This window comes from Protomyctophum parallelum (assembly GCF_964188405.1).
Source record: "Protomyctophum parallelum genome assembly, chromosome: 3".
NCBI classification, from domain to species: Eukaryota; Metazoa; Chordata; class Actinopteri; order Myctophiformes; family Myctophidae; genus Protomyctophum; species Protomyctophum parallelum.
Window position 1 is genome coordinate 5,045,922 of NC_139698.1, and position 24,686 is coordinate 5,070,607.

At 46.2% G+C, this 24,686-nt stretch overlaps 1 protein-coding gene across 1 annotated transcript; it reads right to left on the reverse strand.

Moving 5' to 3' along the window:
* Positions 1 to 1,566: 1,566 nt before the first annotated feature.
* Positions 1,567 to 24,259, reverse strand: LOC310856302 (uncharacterized protein). The gene is made up of 10 exons (XM_083761643.1): positions 24,056 to 24,259; positions 21,987 to 22,138; positions 11,590 to 11,719; positions 9,668 to 9,952; positions 8,310 to 8,474; positions 7,932 to 8,087; positions 7,276 to 7,487; positions 3,711 to 3,809; positions 2,469 to 2,706; positions 1,567 to 1,721 (listed from the first exon to the last, which is right to left on the reverse strand). The coding sequence occupies exons 1-10, from the start codon at positions 24,099 to 24,101 to the stop codon at positions 1,624 to 1,626; spliced, it is 1,581 nt and encodes a 526-aa protein (XP_083617769.1). The 5' UTR covers positions 24,102 to 24,259; the 3' UTR covers positions 1,567 to 1,623.
* Between the last annotated feature and the right edge of the window lie 427 nt (positions 24,260 to 24,686).

The window sequence follows — 24,686 nt, forward strand, 5'->3', positions numbered from 1 at the left end:
CGACGGAGCGTCACAGTATAACTCTATGGGGACACAAAAGCGACACAAAAGTGGGACCCGGAAGTATCTCAGGAGGGGGCGATCACGTCACAGCTAAAATACTGAATGGCCATCAGAAAAATATATATACACACATACGGTACAGCACAGAATCAGCTTTAATGTCACATAAAAACATTGTGTGTCCGTACGTATACCCCATACAAAACTATAACCCGAGCTCCGTGAAACATACAGTCTGCTATATCCAGAATAAAAGACAAGCATATTAAAAGAAGAAATGTAACACATGACACTCCCGATTTTTCAATGGCTACGTAATGTAATTATTAACTAATCGGTCATTAGCGCTGTGTTCTCTCCTCTGCTTCATCAACACAGAAGAGACGTTTGCTTGAAAACAAATCTATATATCTATATATACGGTATTCAAAGATTTGCACACATTTGCAAGGTTTTTTCAAAAATATATCTACAAGAATGTATCGCAAAGACAGTAAAATGAATAAAATTTTTGAAAAACACCAATAGACAAAGACAGTAGGCTTAAAAAATTTATATATACCGGTATATTAAAAAAAATGTGAGGCACAGCTGAGATGACTCGGTGGCCTTGTGGTTAGTGTTCGCCCTGAGGTCGGGGTTCCATTCCCCCGGCCTGGTCATACCAAAGACTCGGGACCCAATGCCTCCCTGCATGCTTGGCACCGGTAAGTCCCTGTAACATACTAGCGTCATGTCCAGGAGGTGTGCTTGTACATCAAGCTGCCTCACGCTACAGAAACAGGAGATAGGCTCCTGTCCTCTGGGCCTCATGGCTACAGAAACAGGAGATAGGCTCCTGTCCTATGGGCCTCATGGCTACAGAAACAGGAGATAGGCTCCTGTCCTATGGGCCTCATGGCTACAGAAACAGGAGATAGGCGCCTGTCCTATGGGCCTCATGGCTACAGAAACAGGAGATAGGCTCCTGTCCTATGGGCCTCATGGCTACAGAAACAGGAGACAGGCTCCTGTCCTATGAGCCTCATGGCTACAGAAACAGGAGACAGGCTCCTGTCCTCTGGGCCTCATGGCTACAGAAACAGGAGACAGGCTCCTGTCCTCTGGGCCTCATGGCTACAGAAACCGGAGACAGGCTCCTGTCCTCTGGGCCTCATGGCTACAGAAACAGGAGACAGGCTCCTGTCCTATGTGCCTCACGCCTCCAGAAACAGGAGACAGGCTCCTGTCCTCTGGGCCTCATGGCTACAGAAACAGGAGACAGGCTCCTGTCCTCTGGGCCTCATGGCTACAGAAACCGGAGACAGGCTCCTGTCCTATGGGCCTCATGGCTACAGAAACCGGAGACAGGCTCCTGTCCTCTGGGCCTCATGGCTACAGAAACAGGAGACAGGCTCCTGTCCTCTGGGCCTCATGGCTACAGAAACAGGAGACAGGCTCCTGTCCTATGGGCCTCACGCCTCCAGAAACAGGAGACAGGCTCCTGTCCTATGGGGGTAGGTCTGCCTGGAAGTGGAAGACTGTTCCGTATCATTTTGGACCAGGCACAAAGAAGTCCAGGTTTTCGGGGACCTGGAGTGGAGGATCTCGGTGGCCTGGTCTGGGGTTATGAACGATGGTCTAGTGGTTGAGTGAGTTGAGTAACATTAGAAGTGGGTCGTTGGATGGATGAAGACTGGAAGACCAGGCGCTGGACTGGACACTACCGGACCAGGAGCCTGGAAGATCAATCACATTGGTATTGGATTATTGATAGATTTTATTTACTGACAAAAAAAAAAGAAGCATAGACATGATTGTACACAATCTGTCAAAAGGATAACACAAGAAAACCAGATATCTCATCTATACATTGTTGTCCTATGGGCAAGCTGTGTTTAAACCGGGCTTAACACAATTTGGGCGGGAACCCCTTTTGGTGTTAGCATTATGTAGTGCTTTAGCTATTGAAAAGCTTGTAGCGCGCCACCGAGTGGCGCGCTACGAGCTTGTAGGGTCTGCTATTTTTGAAAAATCGAAGAACGACTGACATAGAAAAATAGCTTTTTCAGAAAACTGTCAGGATGTAGAAGACATTTTTAGAATCTGATCTCAGGTCAGAAAATAAGTGGCACTGAACAAGCGTCCCTGACACTATATCAAGAGCACCAGACACAAAGACGTTGGACGTGGATCAGGTGGTGGTTGGGTATGCTATAACCCATTCTGACCGGGCACCCATTTTGGTGTCAGCATCATGTTATGCTTTAGCTATTTAAAAATAGCAGATCTACAAGCTCATATCGCGCCACCGAGTGGCGCGATATGAGCTTGTAGATCTGCTATTTTTTGAAAAATCGAAGAGCGACTGACATTTTTAGAATCTGATCTCAGGTCAGAATGGGTTCATCAGGACCAGTGTGTGTCCGGCGGAAACCTCGTATGAATCTGATCTCAGGTCAGAATGGGATAATCAAAGCTCCTACCCGTGGTTGGTAGACGGCCGACCGGAGCTCTGCGGGGCGCGAGGAGGAGGAGGAGGGGGGGGGAGGAGGAGGAGGAGGAGGGGGGGAAGTTGAGTTTGTCGGAGGTGTAAACGTTACAGTCGGGAGGAGCGGACGGGATTCCCTTCAGCTCAAACTGCACTCCGGCCGCAGACCAGAGAGCGTCGCTTGAGGCAGCAGGTTGACGCGACGCTGACAAGGAGGAGGAGGAGGCGTCCATCTGGAAGGAAGGAAGGAAGGAGAACCACAACCAAGCTCACTATGAAGCCCGGCCACTGAATTGAACGCCATCACAATATATAACCAAAACTACTTTCATCCAGAGCTTGTTATGAGCGGAGCGACGGGATTTTTCATTTGAGCGTGGAGCGGATTTTTTTTAAAGTTTTCGTAATAAAAGGCGCTAAGAGTGCCAAGCAGATGAGGCAGATTTGACCTTCCAGTACATTTTACTCTGAAAAGGCCCACCTTCCAGTAGATTTTACTCTGAAAAGGCCCACCTTCCAGTAGATTTTACTCTGAAAAGGCCCACCTTCCAGTAGAATTTACTCTGAAAAGGCCTACCTTCCAGTAGACTTTACTCTGAAAAGGCCCACCTTCCATTATTACAGACACTTTATTTGCAGACAGTGTTAGAGAGGCAGGGTCTCAACGCGTCGTGCTGCGACGCGTTGAGAGCTCGTAGAACCTACCAGTGGATGGAGGTCAGTGGATCCAGGCTCTTTGGGGTAGGTAGGTCCCCCTGAATGATGAACCTACCAGTGGATGGAGGTCAGTGGACCCAGGCTCTTTGGGGTAGGTAGGTCCATGTGATGATGAACCTACCAGTGGATGGAGGTCAGTGGATCCAGGCTCTTTGGGGTAGGTAGGTCCCTCTGATGATGAACCTACCAGTGGGTGGAAGGCAGTGGATCCAGGCTCTTTGGGGTAGGTAGGTCCCCCTGAATGATGAACCTACCAGTGGATGGAGGTCAGTGGATCCAGGCTCTTTGGGGTAGGTAGGTCCCCCTGAATGATGAACCTACCAGTGGATGGAGGTCAGTGGACCCAGGCTCTTTGGGGTAGGTAGGTCCCCCTGATGATGAACCTACCAGTGGATGGAGGTCGGTGGATCCAGGCTCTTTGGGGTAGGTAGGTCCATGTGATGATGAACCTACCAGTGGATGGAGGTCGGTGGATCCAGGCTCTTTGGGGTAGGTAGGTCCGCCTGAATGATGAACCTACCAGTGGATGGAGGTCAGTGGATCCAGGCTCTTTGGGGTAGGTAGGTCCATGTGATGAAGGAGCAGGATGAGCTGAAGTGGAAGGCTGAGTGGTGTCCACCTGGAATTGAACCAGTAGGATGTTGAAACCATAGACGTATAAAAAGGTAGACGCCCCTTTCCGGCTCTGGAGCGTATATGTGCTCAAGGGAGGGCAAAACGTTCCCGTGACCTTTCTATTGTCTATTGTTTGAGACCCCTCCTCTCGACATAGACACCCCAGAGCCTCCTCTCGACATAGACACCCCAGAGCCTCCTCTCGACATAGACACCCCAGAGCCTACCTTTCTATTGCCTGTTGTTTGAGACCCCTCCTCTCGACATAGACACCCCAGAGCCTCCTTCCTATTGCCTGTTGTTTGAGACCCCTCCTCTCGACATAGACACCCCAGAGCCTCCTTCCTATTGCCTGTTGTTTGAGACCCCTCCTCTCGACATAGACACCCCAGAGCCTCCTTTCTATTGTCTATTGTTTGAGACCCCTCCTCTTGACATAGACACCCCAGAGCCTCCTTTCTATTGTCTATTGTTTGAGACCCCTCCTCTCGACATAGACACCCCAGAGCCTCCTTTCTATTGTCTATTGTTTGAGACCCCTCCTCTCGACATAGACACCCCAGAGCCTCCTTTCTATTGTCTATTGTTTGAGACCCCTCCTCTCGACATAGACACCCCAGAGCCTCCTTTCTATTGTCTATTGTTTGAGACCCCTCCTCTCGACATAGACACCCCAGAGCCTACCTTTCTATTGCCTGTTGTTTGAGACCCCTCCTCTTGACATAGACACCCCAGAGCCTACCTTTCTATTGCCTGTTGTTTGAGACCCCTCCTCTCGACATAGACACCCCAGAGCCTACCTTTCTATTGCCTGTTGTTTGAGACCCCTCCTCTTGACATAGACACCCCAGAGCCTCCTTTCTATTGTCTGTTGTTTGAGACCCCTCCTCTTGACATAGACACCCCAGAGCCTCCTTTCTATTGTCTATTGTTTGAGACCCCTCCTCTCGACATAGACACCCCAGAGCCTCCTTTCTATTGCCTGTTGTTTGAGACCCCTCCTCTTGACATAGACACCCCAGAGCCTACCTTTCTATTGCCTGTTGTTTGAGACCCCTCCTCTCGACATAGACACCCCAGAGCCTCCTTTCTATTGCCTGTTGTTTGAGACCCCTCCTCTCGACATAGACACCCCAGAGCCTCCTCTTGACATAGACACCCCAGAGCCTACCTTTCTATTGCCTGTTGTTTGAGACCCCTCCTCTTGACATAGACACCCCAGAGCCTACCTTTCTATTGCCTGTTGTTTGAGACCCCTCCTCTCGACATAGACACCCCAGAGCCTCCTTTCTATTGTCTGTTGTTTGAGACCCCTCCTCTCGACATAGACACCCCAGAGCCTACCTTTCTATTGCCTGTTGTTTGAGACCCCTCCTCTTGACATAGACACCCCAGAGCCTCCTTTCTATTGTCTGTTGTTTGAGACCCCTCCTCTTGACATAGACACCCCAGAGCCTCCTTTCTATTGTCTATTGTTTGAGACCCCTCCTCTTGACATAGACACCCCAGAGCCTCCTTTCTATTGTCTATTGTTTGAGACCCCTCCTCTTGACATAGACACCCCAGAGCCTCCTTTCTATTGTCTATTGTTTGAGACCCCTCCTCTTGACATAGACACCCCAGAGCCTCCTTTCTATTGTCTATTGTTTGAGACCCCTCCTCTTGACATAGACACCCCAGAGCCTCCTTTCTATTGTCTATTGTTTGAGACCCCTCCTCTTGACATAGACACCCCAGAGCCTCCTTTCTATTGTCTATTGTTTGAGACCCCTCCTCTCGACATAGACACCCCAGAGCCTCCTTTCTATTGCCTGTTGTTTGAGACCCCTCCTCTTGACATAGACACCCCAGAGCCTCCTTTCTATTGCCTGTTGTTTGAGACCCCTCCTCTTGACATAGACACCCCAGAGCCTCCTTTCTATTGTCTATTGTTTGAGACCCCTCCTCTTGACATAGACACCCCAGAGCCTCCTTTCTATTGTCTGTTGTTTGAGACCCCTCCTCTTGACATAGACACCCCAGAGCCTCCTTTCTATTGCCTGTTGTTTGAGACCCCTCCTCTTGACATAGACACCCCAGAGCCTCCTTTCTATTGTCTATTGTTTGAGACCCCTCCTCTTGACATAGACACCCCAGAGCCTCCTTTCTATTGTCTATTGTTTGAGACCCCTCCTCTCGACATAGACACCCCAGAGCCTACCTTTCTATTGTCTATTGTTTGAGACCCTGTTGGGCTGATATGACTTCCATTCAAGATTACAATCATTTAAAACTTACGATTAATGATTTGTAGAATATTTTGTAATGGAAATAAGAATCTGTGAGTTTGTAGATCGGCTACTTTTGCTATTTTTGTAGGTCATTGTTGTACAGCAAAGTATAATACAGGGTTAGGTGGATAATCAGACTAATCAATTTAGTCAATTATTTAAAACAAAAATATATTAGTACTTTTTTTTTTTTTTTTTTTTTGCATGTGAAATATTATATTAATCTACATGCGTCTGTAAATATGGGTTTGGATTAAACAGCCCAAATATATTGACATTTTTTGTCAACAAATAAAAACTAGACTAAAAATGTTAAGAAGGGACTAGCGGACAAGAGATCCAGTATAAGTCATTTTACAATTGGTTGCAAGCTGAAAATAGCCGATCTACAAGCTCACAGCGCGTCACAGACGCGCTGTGAGCTTGTAGATCGGCTATTATCAGCAAGTGTGAAAACAGTCATTACGACGGCACCAAGAACCACCAAAACACATTTTAGTCGACTAAATCGACTGTAGATTCAGTCGACTAAAATCCTATGATATTTAGTCGACTAAAACCAGACTAGACACTAAGACATTTCAGGTGACTAAAATGTGACTAAAACTAAATGAAACCCATAATTCAAGAGACTAAGGGCTGTCTTAAGAACCAGGTCTTATTCCCTAACTTGAGTAAACTAAAGACCTGGAGGCGTGATCAATGCCATTTGGCTATTCTGAGTGGCCAGGTCTAAGTACCAGGTCTTATTACTTAACGTAAGACCTGGAGGCGTGGTCAATGCTCTTTGGCCACTCAGAATAGCCAAATGGCATTGAGTACGCCTCCAGGTCTTAACCCATTCTGAACGGGAACCCATTTTGGTGTCAGCGTCATGTCATGCTTTAGCTATTGAAAAATAGCAGATCTACAAGCTCATATCGCGCCACCGAGTGGCGCGATACGAGCTTGTAGGTCTGCTATTTTTTGAAAAATCGAAGAACGACTGACATTTTTTTTAATCTGATCTCAGGTCAGAATGGGTTAATCAGACCAGTGTGTGTCCAGTGGAAACCTCGTATGAATCTGATCTCAGGTCAGAATGGGTTAAGTTAAGTAATAAGACCTGGTACTTATAAGACACGCAAAATACAGCCCTATATGGACTAAAAACTAAACATCTAAATGTGCTGCCGTAAAACAACCACCCTGGATCCTCACATCGGAGAAAGCGACGGCTCCTCCTGTTCCGTCTGCGTCAGCGAGAGGAGTGGAGACGGCCTCTGTGCTCCTCCTCTTCCTCGTCCTCTTCACACACAGGGCGACACCGACCACCAGCATCAGCAGCAGCCACAGCACCACGGCCACCACCACGCCCACGTAGACGTCACCGGAGGAACCACCACCATCGTCGTCGTCGTCGTCGTCAGAGCCTGGGAGAACATCCACGAGAACACCAAGGTTATAATAGTTTTTTTTCTTTTTTTTCATTATAGCTTAGTTTTAGTTAGTTTTGACATATTTTTTTTCTAATTCAGTTCGTTTTAGTTCGTTTTTAAGAGCGGGTTTGCTAGTTTTTATTACGTTTTTATTTTGGTGAAAATGGAAAAAAATCTGAATATTTTTTTTGCTATTTTTGAATTTGAATCCTGACAAGTAACCTTTTTCTTGAATTTAAAATGCATTTAGTTATAGTTATGTTAACTTCATATGAACTGTTAACATAACTACATTGGACACAAAAAGACAATAACATTTTAATACTGTGTTGTGTTAAAGGTATATTCAGGGACTTCACTTAGTTCAAATATCACCTATTTTGTTGTGATAATCCTCCTACTATAGAGTCTCTGAGCCAATCAAACGCTGCTCCTCACCTGACACATGCAGCGTCACGCTCAGAGCCACGTTGCCCCGCTGGTCTCTGATCAGGAAGACGCCGTCGTCAGACGGCCGGACGTTCCCAATGCTGACCTCCAGCATGTCATCATGGACCGTCATCAGGGACATCCGACCTATAGCCTTTCCGTGGACTAAGATTTGGACATAAACTGTTATTCGTCTTTAGTACTCAATTAATAATCGTCAACTTAAACATGTAATCGTGACGAGCCCTATAATCCGTGGTGCATATGTTGACGTCCAGACAGTCCGACATGCAACAGTCTGACAACATGCGTGGCTAGAACCACCCGTGGGTCCCGACATTAGTTTTAATTTAGTTTTTAGTCGACGGAATCGACGCCTAATCCTACCTCCAAAGACCCGCCGCGCCCCGGCGGTCACCATCCGTCCTTGCTTCATCAGCAGCACCTCGGCGCCCCCCGGTGGTGTGTAGCTCATGTCCGCCCCGTATCGTTCACCGTCATACGTGAAGGTGAACTCCTCGCCGCTCCATTTGAAAATGTGCTGCCGCATCGCTGTGATTGGTTTACGAGAGAAAACGAGAGATTGTGAATTATGCAACCAGGTCGTTTCCCTAGGAAGCAATCCGATTTAATTGGTTGAAACAGCCATCTATAGCCGTGCTTAAAACGAGCATCAAAACATATAACGATCTGCTGTGCAGAGTATCGCTGCTCCAGAGCGGAGCCGACTGGGTGGCTAGGCTAGACGTTTTCACAGTATAAGAAGGAGAGCTTATACGCAAACTGCAAGTAGCCTATAATCCTGTTAAAAAAACCCAGGAGCACTAGAGCTCTGTTCATTGGGACTCACTACATTCATGGCTCTGTTGAGGAACCTGTCATTCAAATTCATGAGCAGGCTGGATCGCTCACTGAATGGACTCATTCGTCAGATGACAGACCCAGGCCGTAGTTCTGTAAGGTACACTTCTACCATCAGAGGACACTGAATGGACTCATTGGACAGATGACAGACCCAGGCCGTAGTTCTGTAAGGTACACTTCTACCATCAGAGGACACTGAATGGACTCATTGGACAGTTGACAGACCCAGGCCGTAGTTCTGTAAGGTACACTTCTACCATCAGAGGACACTGGCATGAGTGCCTCGCCTAGAGTAGTAACCTGTGGGGCTGGGTAAATGTACTGTATTTTTTTTAATTTATTTGTATTCTCGTATATGTGATGTACTGTCTTACCATGTGGGCCACGAGCCTGTAATAAAGTTTATATATATATATATATATATATATATATATATATATATATATATATATATATATATATATATATAGAGGGTATGTGCATGCATAAAGTGATTGGCAAATCGAGTGGCAAAGTGTGACCAAAGTTACTTTAACATCACATAATAATGTCACACCAGGTCGAAATGGGACCTCATTTTCACAGTGAAAAACTAAAGATCACACCTGTGTGTTATCATCATAACGCAATGTCTATAATTGCTCAGACACTGACGTAAAATTCTCCATTCATTGTCAATTTAGAATTTAATGTTTGTGTAAGACGAACATCTACACTAATAGCTGAATATAGGAGGGGCTAGCGCCCCTCAAAAAAGGATTAAGTTCCTTGCACGCCGATAGGCATTTTACATCTTCATTAAGACAAATCTTGTATTTCCTTTCAAACAACGTTAAAAAAAGGGGCCTGTATTTGTGTTGTATTTTATTATGAATCCTAACCATGAACCGTGATCTTGCTCCTGTAGGACAGGCCCCGGTTCTCCTTCCTGAAGGTGTAGTAGCCGCTGTGCTCCTGCGTGAGGCGCTGCATCGTCCACAGCCCGCCCAGCAGCCTTCCCCTGCGCGGCTCCGCGGCCGCCGGTGGGTCGCGGCTGCGGTTCCACAGCAGCAGCGGCGGCTCGTCCCAGTACCACTCCGGGACCACGTCCAGGGTGTGCACCCCCTCGTGCAACGGGAGGTCGTAGCTGTCTCCATAGCTTACGTCCACAGGCCTTCCTGAGCAATCTGCGCACGCACGCACGCACGCTCACACACACACACACACACACAGACACGGAAGGGATGAATGGTTGGCATAGTTAGTGGTGTGCTGATACATTTTAACCCATTCTGACCTGGGATCAGATTCTAAAAATGTCTTCTACATCCTGACAGTTTTCTGAAAAAGCTATGTTTCTATGTCAGTCGTTCTTTGATTTAAAAAGAATAGCAGACCTACAAGCTCGTAGCGCGCCACTCGGTGGCGCGCTATGAGCTTGTAGATCTGCTATTTTTCAATAGCTAAAGCATAACATGATGCTAACACCAAAATGGGTGATACGATAAGTATCACTGTCACGGTACACATGGGTGACGATATACGACACGTGGACGATATTGGTTCATTGGTTCAAACGCTGTCTAAATGTCAAATATTTATTCTAAAATGTCAAAGATGTTTGACTGTACGTATACAGTAGCAACAAGAACCGTCCTGAAGGGGTTAAAACACCTAAATGGGCTCCCGTCTAACCCCTGGTCAACACCCCCGGACGCCCAGGGTTATTTAATCCGTTAAATCATAGCGCCCAGCGATTTATAGCAGCGGAGCACTTTTACAGACGGACCGGATGTTATCCCGGATGTGGCTGAAGCAGCTAGATGTAGCCGAAAACACTCTAGAGTCGATCCATCGACAACAACGGGTAATTCCACCGCGACGGGACGGGACTGCGGAACACATCATCTTTTCTTAGAATTGAACGGAATGATTTATATCAAGAATTATTAACGTTTTAAGATTTTCGGTCTCGTCGGCTAAACAGGCCGACGTCCGTCCCAGGCTCCCAGCCTGTGGAGCGATGCGATCAGTTTTGATATAAATAATCTCCGTCCTAATAGTAATCCTGGTCGCTAAACTGCCTCCCCCTGGCCAGCCGGGGCGCCTGATGGAGGGGAAAGGAACTGGTTGGAATAACGTGTTCCTTCCACGCGCTACGTCCAACCAGGGAAACTCCCCCCTGTCAGGTGTAAAGGAGCAACTTGGACACTCAGGCATGAAGGAAGCATGAGTTCAAGTCCGTTGCTCTCCCCTTGTCCCCCATATATGGGGACTAGGTTGGTCTCCCCTTGTCCCCCATATATGGGGACTAGGTTGGTCTCCCCTTGTCCCCCATATATTGGGACTAGGTTGGTCTCCCCTTGTCCCCCATATATGGGGACTAGGTTGGTCTCCCCTTGTCCCCCATATATTGGGACTAGGTTGCTCTCCCCTTGTCCCCCATATATGGGGACTAGGTTGCTCTCCCCTTGTCCCCCATATATGGGGACTAGGTTGGCGGAGGGTGTGTAGAGCCCAGGATCACATTAGATGATTGACACAGGGGTGAAAAATGGGTTACAAAAAATGGGTTACAAAATATATATATAAAAAATATATTTAAAAAATAATCTCCGTCCTTTTGATCAATCTCCGTCTCGAGCGCTGGGCGTTACTAATTGTCGTTTTGTTTTCCTTAAAGTCATTACAAAACGGCAAATTAAACATTTAAAACAGATAGCGGGTTTAGCGGATTTAGCGTGGAGACACAATGGAATAGATGTGGTGTATGTGGCGGGTTATGACTCTAACCACCCTGTATTGAAGCGTCCGGCGGACTGACCTCTGACCATCAGCTTCAGGACGTCTGTTAAGACGCCGTCCAGCCGGACGGAGAACATCCCGTCGTCTTTCTCCGTCACGTCGCGGATGCCGAAATCATAGTCCGAGAGCACGTAGTGTGCGTCTGCCGCCTACAGGGGGCGGCAGAGACCACACAAATTAACCCATTTAGACCTGAGCTCCATTCTACAAAATGTCTTTGAAATCATGACAGTTTTCTGATAAACCTGTTTCTATGTCAGTGGTTCTGATAAACCTGTTTCTATGTCAGTGGTTCTGATAAACCTGTTTCTATGTCAGTGGTTCTCAAACTATTTCATGTCAACGACCCCTAGAAATATATGTGATTGGCCGCCGACCCCGCCGACCCCCATCTGAAAATATGTTGTTTCAGGGACCCCCCCAGAAGCAAAGATTTGAGTTAAAAATGTTCGATCTAAAAGAATATATATATATTCCAAATTTGCGCCACATTTTCACGATCTTGTAGCACGGCACTCAGTGCCACGCTATGAGCTTGTAGATCTGCCATTTTTCAATAGCTAAAGTATAACATAATGCTTAAAATACCAAAAGGGTTCCAACAAATACCTACGTTAAGTCACACAAATACATGAATGAATACATGGTCAGAGATGACATGTAAGTGTTATTCTGCACTTGAAATCCGTTCTAATTCGTCCGTCAGATCTCTGTGTGGCAGAGGTGTAATTTAAAAAAAGAAATAGGGGGTGACAAAAACAATAATTTACAACGCAAGCCCCACTTCTACAATAGCGGAAATAGTGGATCTACAAGCTCTCAGCGCATCGCCAAGCCACGCGTTGAGAGAGCTTATGTGTTTGAGGTGAAAAGAGAATGTTTAAAAATGTTTGACTATAATGACATTCCCAAAATAGGGATACCACATTGAAAGTGGCTAATAATGTTTGCATACAAAATGCTTATCTAAATTATAACACATTGATTGCGATGAAATCAGATTAATCTGCAAAGAATGGGAGACTATCGGACAATATGCATAAAATAACTGAATTTGAGCTTAAATGTCAAAGTCCTACTATTTGTCACACATGTTACTGCAGTGAAATTTGTTCTCCCGCATTTGACCCATCTCTTGTTGAAGCGGTGAGCCACAGCCGCGCGTGCCGCACTCTGGACTCATTTTGTAGTTGATTTGACCCAACCCATTTATGCTGAGTGTCAAGCAGGGAGGCATTGGGTCCCATTTGTGCAGTCTTTGGTATGACCCGGCCGGGGATCGAACCCCCGACCTCCCAGTTTCAGGGCGGACACTAACCACAAGGCAACTGTATCTGTAGAGGAGAAGTCATAACAGAACCATCTAAACACTACAGCATGCAGAGGAGAAGTCATAACAGAACCATCTATCTAAACACTACAGCATGCAGAGGAGAAGTCATTACAGAACCATCTAAATACTACAGCATGCAGAGGAGAAGTCATAACAGAACCATCTAAACACTACAACATGCAGAGGAGAAGTCATAACAGAACCATCTATCTAAACACTACATGTTGTGGCTGATAATAATTTACCAATAAATTACTCATGCCGGCAGGCTAAACCTGGGAGCTAAAACAAACTGTAATGACGCGCAATAAAACAATGATAAAATGATTCATATCCAATCAAGCTCAAAGTTTAAAACGTTTATATAGCTCAGTGCACAAAATATTACAATACAATAAATAAATATATATATATGCAATAAATATGTGCAAAGAATCTAATAAATAACAATCAAACAGTGAGCAAACAAAACGTGAATGAATCAAACTAACAAAGTATATGTGCGGTCAACAAAGTGTATCCTCCCAGCTCACCCTGCCTCCAAGTTCAAACAGCCTTAGGGGCGAGCTGGTTCAGACACCCATATTTGTTGACTACCAAGGGCCACCCACAGACGCTCCCACCAATAACGGGACGTCAATGCGGTGCCCACACCCATCACCAACCAAGTGACAAAATACTGTAGCTAAGCATTCTTTGGCTCCTACATTCCGGCCCCTAATTAAGCCTTGCATTAATTAACTATTATTAATTATGTAGGAGCCCTTAATTAGCCTTAGCAAAGTTACAATACTTCCAAATTATAAAGTCAATGCAAATTAATTCAGAATAATGCATCAATTCTCTCCATCGATAGGATCTCCATTCCTCTATAAACTCTCCATCTGCAAAAAATAGAGATAAAGAGAGGATTCGGAGCATGAGCGCCCCGAGTAAGACTTCATGGCTCCTCTGCTTCTTGAAGAAGACAGACTTTAGTAATGGGCCTGTCCAGGCAGCTGGTCTTCGTCTTCACGCGAATCTGTCGCACCAGACCCTTCTTATCTGGAATTGCCTGCACAACTTTTCCTGTTAACCATGTGTTGCGAGGTGCAGATTCATCCACCACGATGACCAGATCTCCAGGAACAAAGTTCCGCTGGACGCTCTGCCACTTCTGGCGCTCTTGAAGCTGTGGGAGGTACTCCTTCACCCATCGCTTCCAAAACAGGTCAGACATGTATTGTACCTGTCTCCAACGGCGACGCACATAGAGGTCTTGCTTGACGAATACCCCTGGTGGTAGTGAGGGCTTAGACCTAAGAAGCAGAAGATGGTTGGGCGTCAATGCTTCCAAGTCATTAGGATCAGTGGAAGCTTTAGTTATTGGTCGGCTGTTCACAATAGCCTCAGCTTCACAAAGGACCGTATGGAGGCCTTCATCATCAAGATTCTGGGTCTGCAAGATGGAATTCAGCACCTTCCGTATGGATCTTATCAAGCGCTCCCACACTCCGCCATGATGGGACCCATAGGGGGGATTGAAAACCCACTTGATTCCCTTCTGCAGGAGCACGTCACTGATCTGAGCCTGGTTCCACCTTCCAATTGACTCCCTCAACTCACGTTCACCTCCGACAAAGTTTGTACCGTTGTCTGAACGCAACTCCAACGCCTGACCACGCCTTGCCACGAAGCGTCTAAGAGCGTTGATAAAGGAGTCAGTGTCAAGAGACGCTGCTACCTCAAGATGCACAGCTCTTACAGCCAGACAAGTGAAGATGACCCCGTACCTTTTTACTGTACATCTTCCTCGCCTAACTTCGAAAGGCCCAAAGTAATCCACTCCAGATCGAGTGAATGGCGGCTCGTCAGGTGAAACCCTGTCAAGAGGGAGATCTGCCATACGTTGATGTCCTGGTAATGCATGCAGTCTACGACAGACGACACACTTGGACAGAGTCTTCCTTATGGCAATGCTGGCTCCAGGGATCCAATATCTCTGGCGCAGATTCGACAGCATGTGGTTACGTCCACCATGCCCTGTCTCTTGATGAACGTGACGTAGTAGAAGGTCGGAAACGTGAAGGTCCTTGGTCAAGATAGCAGGATGTCTTGCCTCCTCTGGCATAGCTGCTCTACCAAGCCTACCCCCTACTCTCAGAATGCCACCTTCCAGAATGGGGTCAAGCCTGTAGAGATGACTGGTCTTCTTCACACCTTCCCCTTTCTGCAAGCTACCTATCTCCTCTGAGAACCTTTTCCCTTGACAAAAGCAGACAATTGCAGTTTCTGCTTTGTCAAGCTCTTCAACTGAAAGAGGACCCTTGGCGGCTTGAGCTCTGATGGTCTGCATCTCCTCGTGCACCTTCTCATCCTCCAGACCAGACTGGACAAGAAGCCTCCTCTTCTGAGCCAAATCCAACAACAGTCTCCTAAACCTGAGAACCCAACCAACCATCTTTCTCAGGCGGAACCAAGACGAGAAGTGGATAATGAACTGCGTGACCAAGTCTGCCTGCTCATCAGCTTGGATCGCATTCACAGAGGCCACCATCTTAACTTCAGGATCCTCTAGAGAGACCTTTCCAGCAAGATCAGGCTGTGCCGGCCACTCCGTTTCGGGTTCAATAAGGAACTTGGGTCCTGACACCCAAACGTCAGACTTCAGGAAGGATTCCACTCTGGTCCCTCTGGAAGCCAAGTCCGCTGGATTACTCAACGTGTCAACGTATCTCCACTGAGAAGGACTGGACATTGAAAGTATCTCGGAGACACGATTTGCCACAAATGTCTTGAACCTTGATGTTTCATTCCTGATGTATTTCAGTACGGAGGTACTATCCGTCCAGAACACTGACTCCAGTAGTGGCATTCGCAACTCCCTTTTCCAGAGCTTATCCATCCTGCTTGCCACCACTGCCGCTGTTAACTCCATGCGAGGGATGGTGATGGATTTCAATGGGGCAACTCGTGCCTTACCCATTACAAATGCACAGTGGGCTTTCTTGTGGATGTTATTCAGCAACAGGTATGTGACCGTGCCATACCCATCCTCGCTAGCGTCCGCAAAGTGATGCAATTGAGCGGAAGTGACCTCTCCAAACTTGGGAGGTTTCAAGCACCTGCACATGCGAAACTCTTCGATGAGATGAAGCTCCTCCAGCCAGACTGTCCACTCCCGGACAGTGCTTACTGGCAAAACACCATCCCAGCCCAGCTGATCCCTGCACAGGCGTTGAAGTAGCTTCTTGGCGCTCAGCACCACAGGTGCAAGAAACCCCAACGGATCGTATATGGAGCTAACGGTGGACAAGATCCCTCTCCTCGTCAGAGGTTTGTCCTTGAGTGTGATCTTGAACTTGAAAGCATCCGACTGGACACACCAGTGTACGCCCAGAGCCCTTTCCACAGGCAAATTGTCATTGTCCAAGTCAAGATCCTTGACATCCACCGCTCTTTCCTGTGGAGGTATGGCAGCAAGCACAGCGCGTCTGTTGCTAATCCACTTTGTTAGCTGAAAGCCTCCTTTAGCACACAGAGCACGAAGTTGGTGATATAGTGACACTGCCTCCTCTTCGGTGCCAATAGACACAAGACAGTCGTCCACATAGAAATGATGCAGAACTGTGTCCGCAACCTCTGAACCGAACTGGTCCCGGTTATCCTCTGCACATTTCCTTAATGCAAAGTTTGCACAGCTTGGAGAAGATGTTGCTCCAAACAGATGTGCCAACATCCTATGCTCCACCAACTCCTGGCTGTGGTCACCATTCGGCCACCAAAGGAACCTCAATAGGTCAGAGTCTGACCTTGGTACTTTGACCTGATGGAACATGGCTGCGATATCAGCCATAAGAACAACTGGCTCTTTTCGGAACCTGCTCATGACACCAACCAGTGAGCTTGTCAGATCCGGGCCTTGAAGAAGTTGTGCATTCAAAGAGGTTCCTCGGAACGTAGCTGCGCAGTCAAATACGACCCTCAGCTTTTTCTTTTGTGGGTGGTATACACCATGGTGTGGTATGTACCACACCTTGCCATCAGAACGACCCAGATCCTCAGTTGGCACCTGCTCAGCATAACCACTGGCGATGATCTCGTTCATAAAGTTGGTGTAGTCCGTATGAAACGAACCGTCGTTGTCAAATCTCCTTTTGAGAGCCAGGGTACGCTGCTCAGCAACCTTCCTGTTGTTCGGCATTCTGACATTATCTTGTCTCAAGGGTAGGCCAATGTGGTAATGACCATCAACTAACTGTACAGAGCCATTGACAGACTCCATGAAGTTCAAGTCTTCCCTAGACATTCCAAGCTGTTCCTCCTGAACACATTCAGGGAAGTCTGCCTTCATCTGCTGCTCCCACAGCTGGTCTAGTCTTGCAACTGCAATCCGATTGACGGTTACGTCATGGCTCGTGTAAGTGGTATCAGTAGGGCAGTCGCCCCTAAGAGGACCATTCACAGTCCAACCCAACATGGTTCGAATGGCGTAAGGACCACCATACTCACTTCTGACCACCTCCCATGGCTCTAGAGCCTTGGGGACGTTGGTGCCAATAAGAAGATCCACTCCTGAGTCGATTGCTGTGATGTTTATGTGCGCAAGGTGCGGCCAGTTCCGCAGATCTTCCTGCCTAGGAATGTTGCCTTGGTGGACAGGCATGCACTTCTGCGTGAATATTTCAGGTAGCTCACAGAAACAGTCTGTGTCCAGCCCAGCTACCTCCAAGTCCATCACAATGTGACTCCCCACCACCTTCTCCTGACCCATTGTCCGTAGGAGGATATCCGACCTTCGTCCTGAGAGGTTCAGCCGTTTCATTAGCCCTTCTGTACAGAAAGTAGCCGAGCTTCCAGGATCAAGGAAAGCATAAGTGACCACTGTTTTATGACCCTTCCTAGACTTCACTCGAACCGGAAGTATAGCAAGTGTGCACTCACCATCTCCGGCCCCAGTAAGACCGCTGGACTGAACTGAGATCAGAGCACTTTCATCTGCTGTTCTCTTTTCGCCTTTGGCCTGCATAGGACCTTCCCAGTCTTTGGAATAGATATGCAGCATGCTGGGATGTTTCATACCGCACACCTTGCACACCAGGCGTTTGCGACATTGTTTGCTTTGGTGCCCAGTGCACATGCAGCCAAAACACACCCCTTTCTCTTTCAAGAAGGACATCTTATCGATGTGTGTCTTCCTTTCCAATAAGGAACACAGGTCCAAGGTGTGACCTGCTCCACAAAGCAAGCAAACTCCAGGTGAGCTCCTCTCTCTATTCCATCCAGTGTCCTTGTCCCCTTCAACTGTAGCGACAGTGGTCGCAAAGCTACTTCCCCTGGGTTTAGAAAAGGACTGGGGTTTAGTAGTTCTCGATACTGCCGGGGAAGAATCCTGTAAGTCTCCAAACAGGGGGTCGCTTGCAATCTTCACCTGCCATTCGATGAATTCAACGATGTCGCGAAAGGTGGCTCTGCGGTGGTTCGTCTCCTGCAAACTGCAAGCGACATCTCTCCACTTATCCCTTAGCTTATAGGGTAACTTCCTGATAACAGTCTGCATGTTAGCAGGAACATCCAGCTCATATGTGGATTCAAACTCTCCCAGAGCATTGAAGCAGGACCGCAGCAAGAAGCTGTAAGATTGAAGCGTGTTCACGTCCTCAGACTTTAGCGCTGGCCACAAGAAGACCTTGTCCATGTATGCCGAGGTGATCTTCAATGAGTTGCCAAAGTGTTCTTGTAATAAGGATTTGGCCTTGGCATAGCCATTTTCGGAAGACATATGATGACAGCTCCGAACCATGTCTCTGGGCTTCCCTTTGGTATACTGCTCGAGAAAGTACAAACAATCCTTGGCGCTGCGAGTCTTCTCCTCAATGCAATGCTCAAAGGCTCTCATAAATGTTTGGTATTCCAAAGGATCACCGTCAAAGGCTTGAATGTCACGGCGCGGGAGAAAGAACAACGACTGCTGTTCAGCCAGCAAAGAGGTTATCTCGTTTTGTTTCTCCAAAACAGAGATCAGCTGACCATGATTGGCGCTGCCTTGCGATAAAGGTGCAGAATGGTGTGACTGCAGCTGCAGCTGGGGATGTACTTGAGGGTTATACCCTCCACTTTGTTGCACCCTAACCGTCTCTGGCCTTGGCTGAGGCTGGTATACTGCAGCGTGAGACTGCAGCCCCATGTTCTTCACATTAGGTCGAGAATCCAATAAAGGTGGACGCGATACTGGCTGCTTAGGCCTAGCGTCAAGCAAATGGGAACGTGACTGTGGTTCACGTATTGAAGCATGATGAGATGGATGCCTCCCTGACACAGGCACAAAGGTCTCAGCATCAACATCCAACAACGGAAACCTTTCTTTCCTTTTCTCAATGTAAGAATTCATCCCATCTGCCCTACTGGCTGCAGCACCAGACACTCGAGAGCTGCCAGAAACCTTCAAGACACTTATTTTAGCCGCAGATGCTGCTATCTCAGTCTCCAACTCTAGCTGCTCTTTCTTTCTTTTGAGCTGCCTGGCTTGCTCTCTGACCTGCGCCTCTTGCTCTCTGAGCTGCGCCTCTTGCTCTCTGAGCTGCGCCTCTTGCTCTTCCAGATCCTGTTTCTCCTGGAGCATATTCTGGCGAACGAGAAGAGCTGCCAAGTCTGCTTCTGCCACTACACGTGCAGATGCAGTAGTTGAGGCGGTGGTACTAGTGGACCTACACTTACTACCTGCAATGCTCTTTTCCCTTGATGCTTCAACTGCAACATTTGAAATACTATCATCAGGGTCAATGTCATCAACGACTGAGGCTACCACCTCATCCTCATCGCCTTCTGCAACACAAATAACATCATCGTTATTTACTTCATTCAATGGTACAACATGAGGTGTGTGTGACTGACTAACTTCCTGTAACTGAGCTGCACTTTGAAGTGGGCCATTAATGTCTGAGAGCCATTTATTTGCATTTTCAATGAAAACCACTTTACGTCTGTGTACGTTCGAAAACCAAGTATTTTGTCTCTCTTGTTCTTCCAGAGGAAGTAATGGGATGACAGAATCATGCAGATAGCTCGCTTCATCGTACAGTGCAGATACAGTGTGAAGATTAAATTGAACTGTTTTTGCATTGTCAGTGTTTTGCATAAGGTCAGTAATTGCTTTTACAAGACCATCAATTTTATTAACCTTAGCTTTTCGTTCCTTTTGAAGTTGTTCCATTTTGTGTAATAATGCTTTGGCAGTGAGCTTTGATTGCCTTTTCGGTTCACTTGTACTGGCATTAGAACCTGGCCTAGATGAATTTAATTCCATTTCGAATTTGCGTTAAATGAATCAAAGTACAAAATCCTTCATCCAACTCAAAAGTCAGCATATACACGTTGCACAGTGACAGCCCTAAATAGTATGCATGTGTGTGAATGTAAATGTAGTCATTAAAAGAAAGCTATTGCTCCCCTCTAAACTTCCTGATAAATCTAAACTATCAATGCAGACCCTATGTCTTCAGCATGTAACGATGGGTATTTATGTGCCTATATATCTCAATTAAGAGACGGCACCCCCGGGCCACCCGGTCAGCGGGTATTATAAAGCGGGCCGACCCGTTCATACACAGGAAAAACAATAAACAATAGCCTAAAACCGGAGCTATAGGCTAAAGCCGCTTCACCTATAGGGGAACAATAGAATGTGTGTGTTTGTGTGTGCGCGTGTGTGTGTGCGTGTGTGTGTGCAACAGCTGTCTGGGCTAAGCCGCTATGCGAGCGTGTAACGTGCAGTCGAGTGGACTCGATATACGAATGGATTAAACAAACTATAGAGGAATACAACATATACTGCCGTGATGCGCACTGCAATGCACGTTCCGTTGTCTAAGCGTCGTGGGAAACCAGGTAGGCTAAACGCCAACTTCCCGACACCAACACCAACAAGATACAGTTTTGTTGACAATGTTGTGGCTGATAATAATTTACCAATAAATTACTCATGCCGGCAGGCTAAACCTGGGAGCTAAAACAAACTGTAATGACGCGCAATAAAACAATGATAAAATGATTCATATCCAATCAAGCTCAAAGTTTAAAACGTTTATATAGCTCAGTGCACAAAATATTACAATACAATAAATAAATATATATATATGCAATAAATATGTGCAAAGAATCTAATAAATAACAATCAAACAGTGAGCAAACAAAACGTGAATGAATCAAACTAACAAAGTATATGTGCGGTCAACAAAGTGTATCCTCCCAGCTCACCCTGCCTCCAAGTTCAAACAGCCTTAGGGGCGAGCTGGTTCAGACACCCATATTTGTTGACTACCAAGGGCCACCCACAGACGCTCCCACCAATAACGGGACGTCAATGCGGTGCCCACACCCATCACCAACCAAGTGACAAAATACTGTAGCTAAGCATTCTTTGGCTCCTACACTACAGCATGCAGAGGAGAAGTCATTACAGAACCATCTAAATACTACAGCATGCAGAGGAGAAGTCATAACAGAACCATCTAAACACTACAGCATGCAGAGGAGAAGTCATAACGGAACCATCTAAACACTACACCATGCAGAGGAGAAGTCATAACAGAACCATCTAAACACTACAACATGCAGAGGAGAAGTCATAACAGAACCATCTAAACACTACAGCATGCAGAGGAGAAGTCATAACAGAACCATCTAAACACTACAACATGCAGAGGAGAAGTCATAACAGAACCATCTAAACACTACAGCATGCAGAGGAGAAGTCATAACAGAACCATCTAAATACTACAGCATGCAGAGGAGAAGTCATAACAGAACCATCTAAACACTACAGCATGCAGAGGAGAAGTCATAACAGAACCATCTAAACACTACAGCATGCAGAGGAGAAGTCATAACAGAACCATCTAAACACTACAGCATGCAGAGGAGAAGTCATAACAGAACCATCTAAATACTACAACATGCAGAGGAGAAGTCATAACAGAACCATCTAAACACTACAGCATGCAGAGGAGAAGTCATAACAGTATCAGTTGTGAACACCACCCGACTGCACAGGCCCAGAATATATAGTGAAGTTTATTGGAGGACATTCTCCATGTATTCCTCACCACTCCTTTGTCAGACACTCGTCTCCTTGGGCTGCCAGGCCGACTGGGCGTGAAGAACATGGTCAGCGCGTCGGGTCTGATATCCATGTCCGTCCAGTCGGTCGTAGAGTTATCCCCGTAGCACGGGGCCCTTCGTATCCGCCCGTATGAGCCTTACAGACCAGAGACAGAGGAGAGGTGTTTGGACTACCCAAAGATAACAGGGGTGAGGATGCACGCATGCACGCACGCACGCACACACGCACGCACGCACGCACGCACGCACGCACGCACGCACACACACACACGCGCACACACACGCACACACACACACACACACACACACACACACACACACACACACACACACACACACACACACACACACGTACGTCATCGATCCAAGTCAAATGACTAATATGTATCAGTGATGTAATAGGAATTATTACTATTATTATTATTATTATTATTATAATAGAGGGTATGCGCATGACATCATCATCAAACCCGGAAGTGATGCGGGAACACCTACTGAGCGGCAAATAAACAAACCAAAGCACTTTCTGGCCTGGACAGCCCCATCCATCCAAACAGACAAGTTGTATTTGATTGCATTAATTAAACGACATTAAACTGACTTTGTCACTCACGTTATGCATGTGCATACCCTCTATTATTACCTCTGACAATATATTTAATACCAAATCCTGTCTCTTTGTGATGAAGTCGGCTGGGACCGTCTCCTCCTCTTGTTTGTCTTCATTTCAGAATTATATTATAATTCATAAAGAGTTAAATTATGCACTCTGACTTTATTCCAGGCTGAATGCACTCAGAGACAACTTGGCAAATTGTCTTGACGGATGTACTGCTGTTATTATTTAGGAAAAAAAATGTGATGTCTGAATTCTAATGAAAGGAAGGAGTTTCCTCGTCTTAGCATGCAGAGACAACTGTACCTCGTTTGACCTGTACTGTACACAGTCCTCTATAATAATTGGGGGCGGCGGTGGCTCAGGGGTAGAGTGCCTGGATGGTAAACCGTAAGGTTGCCAGTTCGAACCCTGTGGGCTCCCCCAGAGTTACTGTCGAAGTGTCCTTGAGCAAGACACTGAACCCCTAATTGCTCCCGATGTGCTGGTCGGTGCCTTGCATGGTTTCCGCTGCCATCGGTGTATGAATGTGTGTGTGAATGGGTGAATGTAATGCACAATCTATGTAAAGCGCCTTGGATAAAGGCGCTATATAAATGCACCATTTACCATTTTTATAATTAGATAGTCTAGTTAGTAGACATGTTTATGTATTTGGAATTCAGAATAATTACTTCTGAAAGTGTCAGAATCATAGAATTAGAAATCGAAATAAACTTAAATGTGTATACAAACGTATGTAGGTGTGTGTGTGTGCAATGTACAGTACATGTATGCTTCTTTAGAGTGTAATGTCACTTATTTTTCTTAATACACTTAAAATGAACATGTCTTATAATATGACACAATTGCCTGTACATGATATTATAATGGCAATACAAAAGTTAAAAAAGAAATAAACTTAAATGTGGATTGTAAAGCATCACTAGGTATTTAACATGTATGTAATGTTGCATATGGTGTGTGTGTGTGTGTGTGTGTGTGTGTGTGTGTGTGTGTGTGTGTGTGTGTGTGTGTGTGTGTGTGTGTGTGTGTGTGTGTGTGTGTGTGTGTGTGTGTGTGTGTGAGATTGATTGATTGATTGAAATATGTATTAACAGTTTGCAGAATTACAGTACATTTCAAGCGAAACTCAATACAAAGACTGTTAACTGTGAGTGGACGACCCAATTAAGCATTACACTTGTTTACAACAGGGTCCACCTTGTTCAATTCATCAAAACATCAAACAACAACAACATCAAAACATTTAGAGACGTACAAATAGACCGTGTGTGTGTGTGTGTGTGTGTGTGTGTGTGTGTGTGTGTGTGTGTGTGTGTGTGTGTGTGTGTGCGCGCGCGCGCGCGCGAACGGTTGCGTGCGTGCGTGCATGGGTGTAGCCTCCCAACATAGATGAATGACATTGAAAAGACATTTATTTATTTAGTTACTTACCAGCAAAATAACTCAGAAGAACCACGAGGAAGAAAAAACTGAACATTGAGACTGACTGGAGCCAAAATTAAGCTGCACTATAAAATATGTTATTATTAATGTATAACAACAACAACAACTATATAGGTTCTATTTTTACTTTATAAACACGAACAAAACATAATGCTGTCTGACAAAGCAATGTTTCCACAACAAACCAGAGCCTCCACCACCCCAGAGTAACAACAACACATAAAAGTTATATTGTGCCCACTTCCTGTCTGTCTGAACCGAATAGTAAGAGAGTGGCGACACGCTTTGATCTCTATAGTTCCAAACATTGCTCCTGTGGCTGGAACTATCCTATTGAGATATAGCAAGAGCACTTCCGCATTCCATTGTAACAATGGGAGTCAACGCTATAGTGTCGCCACTCTCTTACTAGATTACCCTGCTATGGGCTATATAGTTCCAAACATTTGGAACTATCCCATTGAGATAGAAAGAGCCCTTCCGCATTCCATTGTTACAATAGGAGAAGTGTAGAGAAAAGTTGTGTGTGGGAGCCGTCTATGGTGGGAGCGCAGGAATTGCGTGTTTCATGTTTATTTAATTTACATCAAGGGCGTTTACATACACGGAACTCTTCTAT

Bases quoted from the DNA above. Each gene is read 5' to 3' on its own strand.
- LOC310856302 (XM_083761643.1), bottom strand. From the start codon at position 24,101: ATGTTCAGTTTTTTCTTCCTCGTGGTTCTTCTGAGTTATTTTGCTG. The intron at 7,488-7,931 runs GTGAGGAGCAGC...ATGTTCTCCCAG, and splicing joins CGTGACGCTGCATGTGTCAG to GCTCTGACGACGACGACGAC. The intron at 2,707-3,710 runs GTAGGTTCATCA...CCTTCCTTCCAG, and splicing joins CCACTGACCTCCATCCACTG to ATGGACGCCTCCTCCTCCTC.